This window comes from Filicampus tigris, chromosome 11 (assembly GCF_054856515.1).
Source record: "Filicampus tigris isolate MCC_2025a chromosome 11, RoL_Ftig_1.0, whole genome shotgun sequence".
Classification (NCBI taxonomy): Eukaryota; Metazoa; Chordata; class Actinopteri; order Syngnathiformes; family Syngnathidae; genus Filicampus; species Filicampus tigris.
Window position 1 is genome coordinate 23448621 of NC_141227.1, and position 18172 is coordinate 23466792.

Below are 18172 nucleotides of genomic sequence, written 5' to 3' on the forward strand. Positions count from 1 at the left end.
TGTGCAAAACTGGAAAGGGTCTGTGAACTTCAACCTTGTAAAAGCATTGTGGCCGCTACGTCTTTCACGCAGACTATTTCAACGAGAATCAAAAGGCTCGCTCTTCACTATACTACTATGTCGAGCAAGGCGATTTAGCTCATTCTGAGCCTCAGGTCACGCAGCCATTCAAACCCTAACCCTATCAAAGTATTTTTGACCCAAAGTTATGACATTTGAAATCAGCATTAAAATCAATACTTTTTTTTTTTTTTTTTTTCGCCAACTTAAAGTGGGAGTCAATACACCCAAAAATTTTACAATAATATGAACTATGATTGGTGGTTATCTGAGCAACTGTGATGTCATTTTTAGTTGACAGCAAGTGACAAAATGACCGCACCCTGAGATGAATAAAAACGTGTGGATTTTACTACTTAATTCATATTCCACAAACACAATGTCAATCAGAGTTTAGACTAGTGGGGCTGCATAAAAACAATTCTTGTAAAGACAATTTGTGGGTTGATTTCAACTTTAAATGATAATTCAAGCCTGACAAATGTTTCACTTAAATCAACTGCCATAGAAATGAAGCTGACTTATTTTCTTTTTTTCAAAGAGAACGTACAGGCTTGGTTTATTTTGAGTTGAGGAGTTTTAGTTTTGAGCTCCTGGTTCCGCTGACTTTCTATTCTATTAGTCTGCTCCATCTATTTTATGGGGGAAAATATAAGGGCGGGCAAATATAAATTGTTTGGCGAATTGGGACATTATTTTATGGGGGTAAAATAATTTCTTTCTTAGGGAAAATATATATATTTTTTTACCACCGCCCCACCTTCCTGACAACTTTTCTGCTTAAACGGGTGGCAATAAACAACATTTTTTATGCACATTTCCCAACAACTGAAACCAAAAGGCCGGCTTCAGAAAAAACGTGCTCTCTATTCATTTTCCCTAATTATTGATCAAGGAAATTGATCCAAATGCCGATTGCTTGTAACAACAGAAGGACAACGCACCCGATTGTTAGTTAAGAAGACTCCTGAGACCCCGCAGCCTGAGGCAATGTGAAGACGATAAAAATAACGCTTGAAATGACACGACATTGCCATTTCTCATGAGGGAAAAAATGAATGATTTATGACTCAGCGTGAATGAGCGGATACACAAGGAGGGTGGAGACGAGCGAGTCTTGAGGAGGAAATCACCTGAAATGTTACACCGGAGAAGAATGTTTTCACACGAGAAAAGGTGAAGGTTTCGAGTCGGCTATGGGCCTCCACCTGCAGTCCAGGCCCAATAAAGTGCACTCACATTCTTAATGGAACCTTTGAGTAGGTGAGAATAGCGCACTTCCTGTGACACAGAGAGAAACGCGCCCAATTTCTGACTGGACTGAATCCTGAAGTTCGTGATTGTGGGACCGTTGGAGGAGCGGAAGCATAGGCAAACACTTGCAGGCAAACAGACATATACAAGATATATGTCTGACATATCAGTTCCAAAAAAAAAATCTCAACACATCTGTTCAAAAAGACATTATTTATAGGATTATAACACGGCAACACAGATGCTATCCATTGGCCATCTATGCCGTTTCCAAATATGTGTTAGCATTGAGCTAGCAGACTCTAGCGCAAAGTTGTGGGTTAGCTTTAAATACATATGAGTAATTCTCTTTGTTTTATGTTGACTTTGACCGTAAACTTGAGCTGGGAGTGCCAATAAACAGATTGAAGCCTCTTTTTGGGAGAATTCTTTCTGCCTAACTGCCTGCTGCTAATAAGTGACGCGTAGTGGTTCACATGACGTGGCATCAATTACCCCTCAATACCTAGCAAGAGACAATCAAAGAAAATGAACAGAATAACGGATGGAGGGTAAATGCCACAAATGCAATCCATTCAATACAAAGATGAATGCCCCATTCTGTGGTACTAAAACCCCCCAACCCACCTGGAAGCCTTTGGGCTTGGTCCTAGACCTTGTTTGGATTGGCTAGAAACCAGTTGAAGGCAGCCAATCAGTGGCAAAGAGTGGAGGGCAGACTTTCTGTCTGCACCTTGAGAGCGTAAATGCCACATCAGAGTTACCACATCAGATGGCAAGCGGTGAGCGAGTATGCACAGTATCGCACTTCAAATCAAGCTTCTCCAGTGAAAGACGAGATAAATACATCATCTATTACCACAAGTTGTAAATATATAGGCGCGAGAAAGACAAAGCAAAGAAAGTAAATGGCGAGATTTGAGGCGATGACAGACAACGATGACAGAAGAGCAAAACAGCATTTGTGAAGTTTGAACTTGGCCGCGGCTGCAGCCAGACCGGCCGCAAACGCCAAGAGCTCGACACCAGTCGGTGTTGTAAGGGGACAAATGAAGCATTGTAGACGCTCCACTTATGCAACTGCATTTGAAATGTGAAAATTCAAAATTAGGCCAGGTGAAGGATATTCTGTCACGTGGGTGACAGCTCTTCATTTCAAAGCTGCGCAGGCCTTCCACTATTTTTCTTGAAATGAAAGCTTTTGTTGCCAGATGCTGCTTTTGGACCCGTCACGTGCGTTAAACATTGCAAACTTTTGGGAAGACAAAATGGTGGCCACTTAATCACTTACGAGCTCAACAATGACCTTTTATTGGCTTCTACTACGTTTGATGCGTCAGCAGTCAACTTGGTTAAACGTCATCAATCTACTGCGAGTAAGGAATGAAGTGGCTTTGTTTTTTTACGACTTGAAATAACAAATCTAACACATCTCTCCACCTCCCTTGTCATGCAATCATTCACATCCTTTGACATGACAACAGGAAGTAATTACAATTTCAAGTTTCTACTATTGATAAAAGTCTCTAAGATTTGTCTTTTTTCCCACGCTTCAGAACCATCAAGCTTTACTCCTCTTACTTGTTCGTCTTTGCTCGTCTTCCCCTGTGGGCCAAACCATTCAAGAGTGAGTGACGGCATCCTCAGGTACGCCCGCCCGTGCGCGCACGCGCGCACACACACACACACACACACACACACACACACCTGCCCTTTGCAATTGGAATCTCCTTCAGATGTAACATGACTTGACTTGAAGACCAATTGGAACCAAAAGCTGCCTGCAGATGCAGTTATTCGATTCACCTCGCAGGGCAAAACCAAGATCACCACCCATTTTGTAATTATTATTTTTCAATCAGAATGAGAATAAGGAGAAACAAGCAGCTTTTAAACTGCCTGTTAACTTTTTTTGTTTTAAATCCTCTAGAACGACAGCACCAGCCTCAAACACACAGGTCACCTAAGCTACTTGATCTATTGATGCACCCATTCAACTGTTATAGGTGTGATGAGGACATTTTGCTAGGTTACTTGTGTAAACGAGGCTGCGGTGGTTGCGTCTTCCCAGTCCCAACATCTACACCACATTGGGGGAATCCCACACGAGGTAAAACCTAGACTGAGGGGGGAGGGTGGCAAAAATAAATGAGGGGAAGAGTGACAGTTGGCTTAATATCCGGCAGGCAGGCAGGCAGGCAGGCAGGCAGGCAGATGTTTTCTTACGCAGCAGTCTGTGTGTGAGAGCGTGCACTGCAAGAGATTGACAGATGAAGAAATGATCCAAATACCACACCCTATGAAGTGCCCAACTTAAAATCAAGGTTCGGACCAATTAAAGCATAAAATCAGAACACTGTGTTCTTGTATTTTTTTTTGTTTTGTCAAACTCTCAGTGAGCATGTTTTAAAAGGTATCCAGCCGTTGCCGCAGTGAAAGCAGTGTTCCCGCAGCAATAGTTAAGTCCAATCTGATTCGAATGATCCTCCACTTTCTTAGCCCTCAGCTCATTTCCTCCATTCTCTCAGAGCTGTCACTCAGCGGCCAGAGTGGCGGGAGAGCCCAAGAGCGACCCCGCTGTGCCAGCTGGCTAGAGTTTCATGTGCCCCGGTGCTTTTTTTTTGTGGGGGGGGGGGGGGGGGGGGGGCCTCACGGGCAATATTCTTTGAGAAATCTCACAATGTCATGAATCACACATGCAGGAGGACTAACAAATAGAGCTAACAGAACCTTGTGTATCGCTTGCACACGCACGCACCCACACACACACACAGAAATTCGGGAGAGCTCGCAGGTCGGAGGGATGCCCCATCTCGTGTCTGTCAGCGCCCGGGGTTTATTTACCCGGTTATATTATCATTTGTTGACCTAGTCACATGATCTGAGGGTGGGAGGTGAGCAACCCCACCGGCACCCTGGAGAGTCATGTGATGAGAGATGCGGGGCCTGTGACCTGACAAAGGCAACACACACAGGCACTTACACAATATGACCTACGCCCTTCTTTCCAATTTCATTCTGCACCGAGTCGTCAGTGCTGCTGTCATTCTTCTTTCACCGCCTGCGGACTTTTCTTAAGGCCCCCCGTTTCAATACGGGCCTTCCCTTTGATCACCAGGGGAAATGATTAACGATCAACTCAGTCAATGCAAACAGCTTGTTTTGGTGAAATTACTACTGTGTTTATACTCTAATTCGGGGTGTAACGTGACATGTATTCACAATGTGATTTTACGGTGCGGAGGCTTACAGAGTTGCCACACGCAACATATTAGGTGAGGGTCGGATTGTGAACAAACACAGTGCAGCTCAGCTTTGGACTGGTGGAGGTCATGTAAACAATCTCACTAACATAGTATAGTATAATATACCAAAAATACAGTATTAAGATAAAAATATACTTAAAAAAAAAAAAACAAATGTATGAAGACAAAAAACATCAACATATTTGACAAGCCTAAATGAAAAACTCATAATTTTTGTCCCGATCCAATCGTGATCGGAAATCGATCGGACCTTAGAATTTTCTAAATGAAGAACAAAATATTTTATTTGTTGACTTACAGGCACATAAAAAGTGATCATGTTGGTATATCTTTGGTCGAAATAAAAAAAAAAGAAATGAAGATCAAGACAATTTAGTTAACATAAGAATTCAGACGTGCTGTTTTTTTCTTCGTAATGCCTCGCCGAGGTATTGGAATGAGACTCTGTATCGGCAGATAATTAAAAACAAATGACTCAGACCCGGACTTGGGTGGAAAAAAAACCATGATTGGGACATCTCTACTAATTTTCTTTGTCAGATCCTGTCTATCATGATCTATTATTACCCACAGAGTTGCGGAATACTGTACCGTAATTAAAATATGAACGACAATACTAATAGTCTGGACGGTTGTCACGGTGTATCGGTTGTTACTGAATCCAAGGAACATTTCTATAGTATTTGTGATGCTAAAATGAAAATGCCTTTCTCCAAACTAGATGTAGAGTCCGAGCTTTTTGCGTTTCAAAAGACAAAGTTCTCATGCAGTCACACAGAGCTGTACATACAGAGAAAACCTGCGCCTCACGCGCACAAGCAAAAACACCCGTCGCTGCGGGCCATTAATTGAGTTAGCGGTCACCGCTAGCGTCATGTGTTGACACAGGCCTCCACTGACTTGATCTACAACCCCGGGTGCCTCTTCTTCTATCTCCTCCCAGGTGTGCAAGGCCCATTATTACTATTTGTGTTTCCCCTGAAACACGAGGACTCACGATGAAGCTTCTTACCTGGTACGTTCCAATGCCTATGTGTTTTGGATCGATCTTCACAAGCTCGGCCAATGGATCCTGGACGCGTCTTCCAATGGACACTGTTCACACACACAGACAAGAAGTCAGGCGGGAAGCCAACCACGCGTCGCCGGAGACTCAATGGAAGGCCGTGAACTATCGGAAGGAGGTTATTGAATATTCGCAGAAGCATTATTTGTAATTACCGGTACTGAAAATGCAAATGCTTTTATTACGGCTCAGGCCTGAGGGGGAGGCCAAATCCAATTGTCATTCCGGCAACCCAATAATAATTAAAGCTGGCTTTAAATTAGAGCCCCTGCATCTGTCATTTACATTACTGATAGATATTGCGGAGACGCGCACCTTTCGAGAGACTAATTTTGACAGGCGCGTGCACACAATTAGTCGTGTGTGCCTGAAGGTGTTAGTTCACAGGGAAAATGTATTTTTCCATGACTATGCTGGCAAAGGAATACAAATGAAAACAATCAGTAAAAGCGTATTAAGTTGAACTAACATGCGCACGCACGCACTGTAACACATGACATCAGATCCCCGGACACAACAAGCACATGAATGGAATGCTAAAAAAAAACAACCTCACACAAGCAAGCATTTAGCAAGCATTCATTTGAAATAAATGCACCACTTTCATTTTGTGGGCTATTAAGCATGGAGCACAAGCTCTGGGTGAGCATGGTTGCACCTATCAGGAGCTGTTTTGTGTCGTTCCAACAGGCACACAGTCAAAATTGGACACATTTTATGCAGAATATGATATTTGACACCGTTAGGGAGAAGCAAGAAAACCTTCGTGGCTCATGATACGTAGACATTTATCGTCACTGCGATTGTCAGTCGTCCACGGTTGTGTGGTGGACTAGTATCAACAATAATTACAATGAGAAAAGAGTCTTCATTTACAACGTGTTCTTAAATTTAAACGTTTTTTTTTTTATTTATTTGATGACAATAAATTCTTAATTTCATTAGACAAAGGCGCGTGACTGAGAGTAAATTCATATTATCGGAAAATTGTGATTTCATGAAAACGCATTCGTAATTTGACCAAAGTTAAATTTGCCCCTCACAAGAAAATAGGTGAAAAGAATAATTCAATTTACTAATGAGAAAAAGGTAACATTTTGAGAATAGGTTTGTAATGAAATTCAATGAAAATTTCCCCACTGTGGGATCAATGAAGGCATTCTTATCTTCTTATCTCATCTTATCGTAATAGCGCAAGAAATAAGATGCAATTTCAGGAAAAGAAAGGTGATTTTAATGAAAAAAATTCTAAATTCAAGAAGGAAAAAAAAAAGATTTGATGAAAGTAAACTCGCATTGTCATAAGAAAAAAATCACAGTGGTTACATGGCTCAGTGATAGAGGGGTCGTGTCCCAACCCAGAGGTTGTTGGTTTGATCCCTGGCCCTTGTGACCATATTGGCGTCCTTGAGCAAGATAGGGAACCGCATTTGTTCTTGATGCTGCGTCATCAGTTGTTGAACGAGGAGTCAGCGTGAAGCGCTTTGAACTTGTAGGTGGAAAAGCGTGATCCAAGCCCATTATGCCAACGTGTTTAACGAACATCTCACGACGGCGCTCGATGAATACATTGAACGATGTGATGATAGACGGTACCGTTGTTTGTTTTTTGCAAGACATCTTTTAGAGTCTAACTGGCATGGATGAGCATTGAGTATAGGACATCAGACATGGATGTCCCTGGCAGAGGACAAGGGAGGGAGGGTTGGGAGGTCGAGAGAGGGAGGGAGAAAAAAGGGATGGGCTCTAGAGTGCAGGGAGGGCAGATGGGAGGGAATATGTCTGGAATCAATGGCTCTCCTCTCCTCTCCCTCTTTCTCTTCTCTGTCGCTGCGGTGGGAGACTGCAGCCTGAGAAAATATTTTGACAGGGATGGAGTTTCAAACCTGCCCTTGCTCGGTGCACCCAGCAAACCCTCCTGTCCTCTTTGCTCTGCCGTCCATCTTAACTCCACGCCGCTTATTAAAAGTTTATGAGTACTACAGTTTAGTGTTACTTAAAGCACCGGGGGGTGGGGGGATGTCACACGAGAGGGAGAGGACCACGTGCATAGAGGTCCAAGAAGAAAAGTGAGATTATTTTTCTGGATAGTTGGGAATGATCAGGTACTACAATGACAATGGAGAGTGGGTTAGCTTCATCTGTCACCTAGGCAACCAGGTGAAGCACCAGGGAGGGACTCTATTTTGCCATTTAGGTCCAACTATCAGATCTGTCTAAAGATTATCCTGAGCACTTATACTGTGTTGTCGGGTGTGTTACGAGTGATTTTTAATCCCCAATCCGCTCGGAACCGATAGGGGTTAATAATCGTAAATGTTAAACCGGCTAAATTATTTCAAGCAGGGTCCAAAAATACTGATAACTGCTCCAAATTGGAGCATTTTCCCCACTTTTGCTAATGTCAGTAAAGGCCTGAGTAGTGATGTCCCTAAAAAATTATCCTGGGGTGTGGGGCACGTTGGGAGTGATTTTTCCTCCTGATAAGATGACACTCGTAAACGTTCAAAGCCTGTTGAATATACAAAGTGGGATGCAACCATACAGACAAACAGGCCCAAATGTTGACATATTCCCTCCCTTCTCATCAAAGTCAGCAAAGGCCCAAATGTCATCTGTCGCTCAAGATTATCCCGCGGCAAATGCCTTGGTGTGTGGTCAACACTGAGTTGGGCTTAGCTACTGACTCTGAGATTTTGACATGAAACGGAGCAAGAGCTAATTATGAAGTTTGCTGAAGCTGACACTGTTGAGACACAAATTGAGGAGCAACTGGTTGCGAGTCATTCACAACAATAAAAAATGAAAAAGGGAAAACATGTAAGAGCTACAGTATATCTTCTTCTGGCTCCTCTTTTTCTTCAGATCAGTCTTGGTACGACTCCAGATTTCCGATTTGGGAAGATTTGCAAGAGTCGGGCGCAAAATGGTTGCGTCGTGCGTAGTGTGCTGTGCCGGTCATCACGCCAAACACTGTAAAAGCACAAACTTGCTGAATTTTGTTAATGTGTGGGGTCCCGCACATTTAAAAAAATAATAAAAATAATCGGTTAATACACTAAGAATGAGTATGTGTGTACTCTGCTTGAGGAGGAGAGACTGAACACAAAAACAGTCCTCTTGCTGACGAGTGAAATTATCGTCTTATACTGCCACAGCCGTCCTTTAACGCACGACGACGGGTGGGAGTGATGGAAGCTCCATGCACATCACCCCTTTGTGGCCACATCAAAGAATACCAGAGTGACACCGGCAGGTCGTCCAAAATGCTGGGAATGGCCGCAAAAATAAGTGCTGCTGATCACAGGAAACGGGTGAGGAATAATTCAGTCTCGCTTGATTTAAGGCTTTTTATAGAGGAAGTCTGCTGGAAACATTTGTTCTCGGCAACAGTGTTTCAGTGTTGCCGCTGTGCGTTCACTGATGGAGTACGTGGAGGAACGCCGCAGAGACATAAGACCATCTAATAGCAAAGCCAGATATTCACCCGTAAAGTGGCAATAGTCCTGCTAGAGTGGAAATATCATCAAAATGCCACGAAGCATCGTCATCCAGCATGGCGGCGAGAGGGTCAAGATTACCTGCACTTCGGAGGTTTGGGTCCAAATCGGGCATCTCTTTGACCGCCTCGGGGCTCACGCTGTAGATGGATGCGCCGGCTTCGTTGGTGATGCTGGTGGGGGGTAAACAAGCGTAGTCAAAAGGGGGACATTAACGGAAGGGGAGGGGGGAGGAAGACCACATAATGGTGGCAGGTGGCAAGTCAAACAGGTTCAGCAATTGACTCGAAACTATTAACAGCACAATTACATGTTGACTCACATACATGTGGAGTGTTTTTAATCACAACAAATTTGTAATATCACAAGAAAAAAAACATGTTTGTGTGACATTTTACATGAAATTCTTTCATGGCGATACATTAGTAACTTAACAAGGACAAACTTATGACATAAGCATAAATTCATATTTTGCATTGGGTTGTGGACTTCATGAGAATAACTTCACAATTTTCAGGACAAACTACAGCAATTCTATCTGAGCTGTTTGTTGAAAAACCACTTTGTTAGCGCTGCATGCTGAGTCAAGGCTGCGAGATAGGCAAGTTAAAAAAAAAAAAAAAAAAAAAATTACCGGCCCTACCGTGACCTATCTGATCATGTGACACTACTGGCATCTAGTGGATATTGGGATGTACTGCAGGCAAGACAACATTTTTTTGTGTGATTCAATTGCAAATGTTTGGCATAAAAAGAAGTTGTTTTACAAATATCGATACAAAATGTAAGTACTTACACCTGAGAACATTGTACATAAAATGTCAGTCCTGCTCAAGTCACATCATATTTGACAAAGTGGTTAACATTTATGTATTTTTATATAATAGCTATTCATTAAAAAAGATCACTTATACATACTTTTTAAATGACTAGCACACACCATAGAAAACCTACACAGTAATTATTATATTAAATGTGTAGGAAATTAATATAATATCTACTGTGCTGTAAAAAAATGTTATTATAAAGCAGCATGAAACGTGGCTATTTTTCCACATGACATATTCAATTGATGAGGGGATACATAACGATAAGTGACAGACCATGTAGGATGCTTTCACTTTAGGTTTGGGACCAGACAAATAAGAAATATATTCTTCTTAGTACTTCTTTCCAATCTGTTGATTCAAGAGTGTATTATGGATGTGTGCCACATCATTTATATATTGTACTCTCTACTTTCATGGAACAGAACAAAATAAAAATTTAACAAAAGATTTCACGGTACATTTGTACATAACTGATGGCGATTCCTTTTTGATGATAATTTAGAGATTTTAGTGTTATTGTTTTTCAGCTCGAGGGATACATTTGGTCCCTGGTCATCCATCAGCACACAAACACAATAAAGCATATGAAGCACAACTTCAGCCGTCATGTCGTTCAGTCCTTCAAATGGAAAAGGCGAAAGAATCAGGGGGTGGGGGGTGGCGCCCTGGGGGCTTTCTAATATGATGATGAGGTCAGTGCTTCCTCTCAGTGTTGCACAATTTAGATTGGGGCCTTCTTTCACTCACTCACTCGCACGTGCACTACTACAATTCCCTCCCAGAGGCCTGCAATTTAAAAAGCAGCTCATCCTCTCCTATTCATGGTCACCAGCAGCGCACCCCCACAATCTGCCCCACTGTTCTTTTTGTCAGATCGCCATCCATCACGCTGACAGCTGACATATCGCCATGGTGACACCGCTAACGAGCAGTGGCACATGACCTTCAAAGGGGTCAAGTCAGCGCTGATCATTAAACCAACAACACACGCCAAGACGGACGCCCACGTCGTCGCGCCTCGGTTTTTAACAATCAACCGCGACAACGTTGAAACGTAACACGCACGTAACGCGTTACCTTTTGACTACAAGTGACGAGAATATAGCAGCTAAATTGGGCTACCGAGCCACTAGCACAGGAAGTGAAACAAAGCAGTCTGTTTTCACTCCGTTGTGCGTTTTTGTCAAACATCTCGTTTTTTTAACATTGGTTGAAACACGACTGCACTAATCTAACAGTCACACAACATTATGTTGGGATAGCTACATTTTCTAATAAATAAAAATGAAGGCAGTTGAAGCAAATGTGATGGGGGCATCCCTGATTGTAAGGCATTATTGTCCAGGTTTGCCTTCACCCTCCCATTATGTTGCAGGTCAAACTGACCCAGCAAAATGCATTTTAAAAATAGTTGAAACTTGTCTGTCCAGTAAGAAACTTCTGCTTTTCTAAATAGGTGCAATTAACACACACAACAGAAATGGCTCAATTCACATATTTGGTCAAAATCAGATTTTTACAAGCTTTAGTGCGTTTGACCACAATGAAACCTGGTACAGAGTCTTTGGTTTAATACACTTCAAGCTTACGAACAGCACGCAATGAACTAGTTTAGAATACGTTCACACAGAACACATTCAGACACATTCAGCTAGCGCTGCACTTTGTGTTTTTCCATTTAATGGTTCTATATTTATGGCCTACGAGTGTTTTATTTTACGACTTTACTACTGCATTGGTTTAGGTTAGTGGGAGACTACAGCTGCCAGAGGAACAAAACTCCATCGCAAACTAAGGCACCTCTGTAAGCAGAAACAGCGAGAGCTGCGTGTGACAAAGTCAGCTAAACTTGGTTCATGGCATCGCTGCCTCATTGCAACATCAACAAAGCGCAAAGGGTGAAAAGACACCGCAAAGCATAAGCAGAGTGCAGTCTTGACTCCTGATCACACCTAAGTGAACTAAGGCCAGCAGGGAGGCCCCCAGGTATGGGCACAGTCACAGATCCAGCTCTGCGCCCTCATGGTGCATGGCATCACTGGCCGCCGTGGCGGCGGGGGGGGATCGGCCTGGCAGGCAGCAGAAGGTTGTCTGCGGGCCAGCTCCCAGGCCTGCGCGGGTCACACAAAGTCAAAGTCATTAGTTGCCTCTGCTTGCAAAGCCATGACTTGGAGGCCCTGTGGGGTGCGGGCAGAGGGGGCAGTGCATCATTTTTTGCAACCCCCCCCGTCCCCAACTCCCCAACTGTAAACACAATATAGATACACGGGCCTGCCAGTGAAGTCGTCCCGTCCCGGGGCAAAGTCACAAGCTTGGCTCCCATTATCCTCCTCGATGTGACTGGTGGTCTTACAGAAAGACACGTGCGCGCACCCCCTTGGGCCGGACACAAAATGACTGACCCCCCCGCTTGCTGTCCAAATATCCCAAGAGACGGATACACACTTTGATACCTCATTATAGCCTCCGCCCAGACACACGCAGCCCCACCCCCGGTAAATTATAAACAGCCCATCAGATCAGTCGGTAAAGAGGAGTGGGCAATAATATCACCAGCTCATCTGATACAGAGGACGAAAAGTTGATGGGAAGGGGGAGGATGCCCACAAGTCACTTCAGTAGCTGTCCAATGTGTTGTTGAAGTCCGGGTATGGCGATATGTCCGCTGCATGCACCACATGTACAGACCCACATGGTCGCAAAATCACGTCTCAAAAAGTCACTACAAAGGTTTGTTCATTTCAGCAGTTCAATTAAAAAAAGGGAAGCTCAATTCTATAGATACACCACAGAGAGTTTAGAAAATGTATTTCATTTTTGAACATTTTGATGATTACAGCTAACAATAACCACAAATTCCTAGTGTAAAAAAATATTACAAAAACATTTTTTAATCGAGAAATTAGGTAGGAATTGGTCTTCTGAAAACAACGTCTATATGTGTTTAACGAATAAAGTCGTACGTGTACCAAACTGAGAATCACAGAATTCCATAAAGTATGAGCTGCACTTTGTGAACTGAACTACCTGTATTGGGGAGAGAAGGAAGAAAAACAAATCTAATAATTCTATTGAGATGCACTGATGTGTATATATATACACAGTACAAAACAAAAGCTAAAAGAAATACAGTACTAAAAAAAATGTTGGGGGATAAAAAGCCTAAATGACTAAAAAAAAATTAACAAATCTGAAATTAAAATATACGTGCATCTAAATTTTGATTTTTTTTTTTTTTTTTTTTTTAAATCTGAAAAAGAAAAATGTAGAGCAGTATTTGATGGACAGAATATATAAAGTAATACCAAGTACACAGACAAATCTACTTAATGTTGTCAACGGGCATTTGACAGGACACCTAAATGGCTTTCTAGCTCACTCACAAGCTCGTGTGACTTGGATTGACATCAAGTTCAAGCCTAGGAGGAGCTGCGAGCTCACAAATTAACACTCCAAAATGTCTTCATGGAAAGAACACGCAAACAAACACACGCACACTCTCACACGCAATTTGCTCTGTCCCAGCTGCTCAAACAGCTCGCTTCCATTGTTCAGTCAGCTGCAAAACTTCACCTCGGGGACACACATTTCAGCGAGGTCTCCTTTCTCCCTCACACACATACACACACAAATACAAAGATGTCGGCTTTGAAGACGATGACATTTTTCACAGAGAAAAGCGTCCAAATGGCAGGTGTCAAGGGCCGTCAGTCTCCAGCAAAGATGCTAGGAGGCAGGCAGTGAGGGCCGCGCGCACGCGCACACACACACACACACACACACACACACACAAACCCCAACTGCCAGTGTGAGGCACATCTGAAAAGAGCAAAGCCTCACAGACACTCATGTCAATCGTTCTGCAGCAAAGGCCCACCATACACGTACACACACCCCGCGTGCACACAAGCCCAAAGGGCCCTGAAGGAAGTGAATGGGACAGAAGTTGACCACCAGCGAGGCACGATGGGACAATACCTGTTGCTATTGGAAAAGGCTGGATGATGAGAAGTATGGACAACCTGCAAATGAGGTCCTGCGACTGACGTCAACCCACAAATTGCCTTTACAAGAATATGTTCTCTGAGCCTCCACTAGTCAAAACACAGCATTCCGATTAATATTGCATTTGTGGAATATGACTTAAGCATGTTTTAAATTGTTGAAAATGATTTAAGGCGGTCAACTTGTTTTTCCACTCGCTTCCTTCCAAGTTAGTGACACGACCTTTGAGCGTGCCCCTTTCTCCTCATCTGAAATCCATTCCAGCCTCACCAAGTCATCATACGGCGGCATCGCTGCGTTATGGGAGGCCCGGCGAGCCTGGATGGGGCGGGGGAGGGGGGGGCCCCGTCCACACTGGTGCTGCCACTCTGTTCATGTTCATCACTCGCTCGACCTGGCCCCTGGTAGCGAGCCCGGTCACGGGACTTGACAGAGGATACACGCGGTCATGAAAGTCATACAGTCGGGCTGTCGCTGTCCCGCTGGCCAGTCCAAATGATCTCATCCCACCGGGAGTGCGCCGCGGGAGGGGACGCGGTCAAGGGCGTATCGTCAAGGCATCCGTGCGACGCTCTGGGACAAGGGAGCCAATCGAGGAGAGAATGATGATGACGACTACTTGAAAGAGAGACAGTCTGCCACTTTTGAAAGCAGGCCACGACTTGGGGCAAAGGCATGATGGACTACCGCAGTGGAGTCCAGCGTAACCAATCCACAAAACATCCGAGTAGATCAAAGACAGATGAGTTGGATCAGCTCAGATTCCAAACCAAAGCGCATCCAATGTGTTACCCGATTGTTGGACATTTCGACATTCGATTTCCAAAGAGCGCAGTTCATTTCAAAGGCTCATTTGCCTTTAGCGCTGACAAAGCAAGTGGTCAAGATAGAAATGAGTCATTGTTATCGGCCGGAAGCTCTCGTGTTTGTGTGCAATGTGTGTGGTTATCATCGCCGCTGCCCCAAGAGCTTTCAAACCTAAGAACCACCCCCAGCACCCCAAACACCCAGCCCTCCCCATAATCTTGCCCTCTGATATCATCAGCATCGGCTTGTTATGGCCAGAAGTTGTCAACTTGTCATTCCTGGTGCACACGACACTTATTGACAAAGTTCATTCAATGCGGTGGAAAGAAAACTGAAGCTACAGCTGAATGACTAGCACACAACGCCGTTAAGAGAACAAAGCAATTGAGTTTTACCACATTTCCTTTCACATTTCAATACAAATCGCTAATACCAAAACATCTGATCCCCATTCAATTTATGGAGCTTTATTTGTAATTGCCTCTTGTCCCATCTTATTCTGTATTTTATTTTGTAATGTGTGCATAAATCGTGAATAATTTGACAAAAGGGGAAAGCTAAACTCTACTGCAATTAGATTGCATTTAACATGAAATATTTACAGTAGTAATGTTGGAGCAGTACGAGGCACACTATGCCGACCGAGTGCGTGCTTGTGTGCGCCCCTCACCAATTAGCCCGACCAAACAAAGTTTCACAAAGACATCCCCCTCCCTTAATCCTCTGCACCCCACCCACAAAGACTAATACGGAGGCACATCTGCCTCAATGACAGACAAGGTCATTATGAAGATACACGCATTGTGTGTGTTTTTTTTTTTGTTTTTTTTTTTGAGTACCATAGCATTCTTCCAGCAGGAGGCAGTCAGAGGCATTGTGGGGCTCCCGCTGTAAGGCGAGAAACTGAACGTGGAGTCGGAGTGTGTGTGGGGGGGTGGGGTGGGACGGACATCGCGGGCACAGACAGACCTTGTCAGATCGATGATACCCCACGCTGTATCATGTCCTGCGGGGGGGAGGGGCCGCTCATTCCTCAGGAACTTGTTCAAGTCTAATCATGTAATGTAAAGATGCAATCAACCTAATAGGGAGTCTAGAAATGTCATCCACTAACCAACAAATGGAAAACAATGTGATGATTTGAAGGGAGTCATCTGGTCAAAAATAATAGCATGCCCTATAGTATATCCTCATATAGTGACCAGGATTATTATTTAGATTAGCAGCGGTGGAGTTACTGCACTACTATACTTTAGGTGAGAGGCGGGGTCCACATTGGACTGTTTTCCAGCTAATTGCAAAGCACACACAGACAAAGACAATCATTCACTCTCACATTCATACCAGGACAATCAGTGCACAAGGGACAAAACGCAAACCCCACATAGGAAGAGCCAGAGCCAAAATTTTAACCCCAAACCTCACCTCACTATGAGGTGGACGTGCTTAAAACTATGGCGCCCAGAAATCATCCAGTATTTTCTCAAGATTTTTGTTTTTAACTCTAACCAATATATTGAAGGTCTTTTTGTGGGAGGCATCAGAATTTCCTTGATGCTAAATATCGTAATTTGCTTCCATCTAAAAAAATAATAATAATAATAATAAAAAACAAAATCCACGACAGTCGGGTCCTACTAAGTGATCAAGGTAATTTGTTTCAAATTAAAAAAACTTTCCCTGATTTAAAACACTGTTTTCCAAATAAAGTCCAGTTACACAATTTTAAATCCTATTATCAGTAATCATGCATTGCATCTATTGAGAGAGAAAACATGAATAAGCTATTAAGAGCACATTTTTATGCCATTTTGCAGTCAGTAACATGTTAAGCAGGTGAGGTACCGGTAAAATCATCAGCTTGCAAATATTGTAACTGAATAAAATGACATTTCTACTTATAACCCCGCCCACCACCACCACCCTTAAACACCACAAAACTGGTCTGCAAGTGTATGAGGAATTGATTATAAAGGCCCTTAAAAGCACACAATGGCACGCAATTTCAAGTTAAGGATAGCCGACGGGCTGTCATTTCTGGCCGTCATTCCAGCCGAGCACTCAGGCAGAAGGACAGAGGGAGAGACAGGCGGCTGCAGAAGATAAAAAGGGAGGGGGGCGGAAGACACACGGAAGCCTCAACGGGGGACGGGAAACAGACGGCGCAAATTAGGCTGCAGCCTTTCCGTGAACTAAGCGCAACGGCGAGGCCTGTCTGTAGCGCACAGCCCTGTAGAGTGGATAGGAAAAGTCTTCACACCCCTGTTGAAATGCCAGTTTGTTTTTTTTTTTTTTTTTTTGAAGAAATAAGGGAGAGATAAATCATTTCAAAACTGTTTCCACCATTAACATGACCTAAAACCTTTACACGAGACAATGTTGAACCTTGAACGTTCCACCGTATCACAATCAAGATCATAAAAGCTTTCCACCACTAACTTCCTCTGGCCTAAATAAGGTACTCAAATACAACGTTACTAAATTTTTTTCCCCAGATTGCACAAGTGTATCCAAAGCCATAGCCAAGTCACAAAATGTTCCCGAAAATGGGTGACTTAATTCTAATGAAGGCAGTCGTGGCAATAGGCAAGACGTCATGCTGCTCATCTTACATCCATACACAGATAACTCGCGTGTGTGGTTGACATCATGTTCGTCGGCGTTGTGATGAGGACGGTCGGGGTCGGCCGCCGGTCAGCCAGCAGGGGAGGACGACCGCGGTAGTTAGCGCAGAGGAGCCGTGGGCCCCAATCATCGTCCTCCATTGAGGAACTGTTTGTTGTCCAAAGTGGCAGGCCAAGCAGCTGGATATATTTGGGCGCTCTTAAATGAAGGATACTGGCACATGTTGGTGTTAACATTACTAAATACTACATGGAATAGAGTACAGTATGGGATACGGTACATGTACACTATCAGGACCAAAGGCCAAAGAGCCTTAATCACACCAAAGTCTCTTATGAGTCCACAAAATGATTTTACTATGTACTTTCTGTGCTTCACACAAACGCACGCAAACGCACCCACGATTAGAGAACGGGGATTTGGGGTGCAAGTCCGAGCTCTACTGTTCTTGGTCTCAGATTTTGTGAAATAAATTCCATCCAAAATGCAACTTATATTCTGAAGCGACTTGTAGATATTTTTTTTTTCCATCTTCTCTATGTACTTTTTTTTTGTCGACTCCGGAGCGCTTGTCGTCCCAAAAATATGGTATATATGAATTACTAATTCGTATAAATATTAGATGTACAGTGGTTACATATCAAAATACTTGTAAAAAATATAGCCTACTCTATTATAAAGTTATTAGCTTTTATGATAAAAATCAATATTATGTATATCAGAAACAGTCGTGTTACTGTTTATGAAGTAAATGTATTG

General features: G+C 43.3%; 1 protein-coding gene across 1 annotated transcript in view; it reads right to left on the reverse strand.

The window, feature by feature from the left end:
• The window catches only part of srbd1 (S1 RNA binding domain 1), a 41022-nt gene that overhangs the window by 7242 nt on the left and 15608 nt on the right, over nt 1-18172 (reverse strand). Inside the window, exons 14-15 of the mRNA XM_086046084.1 lie at nt 9228-9319; nt 5593-5675 (exon numbers count right to left, since the gene is read on the reverse strand). Coding sequence (XP_085902210.1) covers nt 5593-5675; nt 9228-9319 — 175 coding nt within the window. The remainder of the gene's footprint in view (nt 1-5592; nt 5676-9227; nt 9320-18172) is intronic.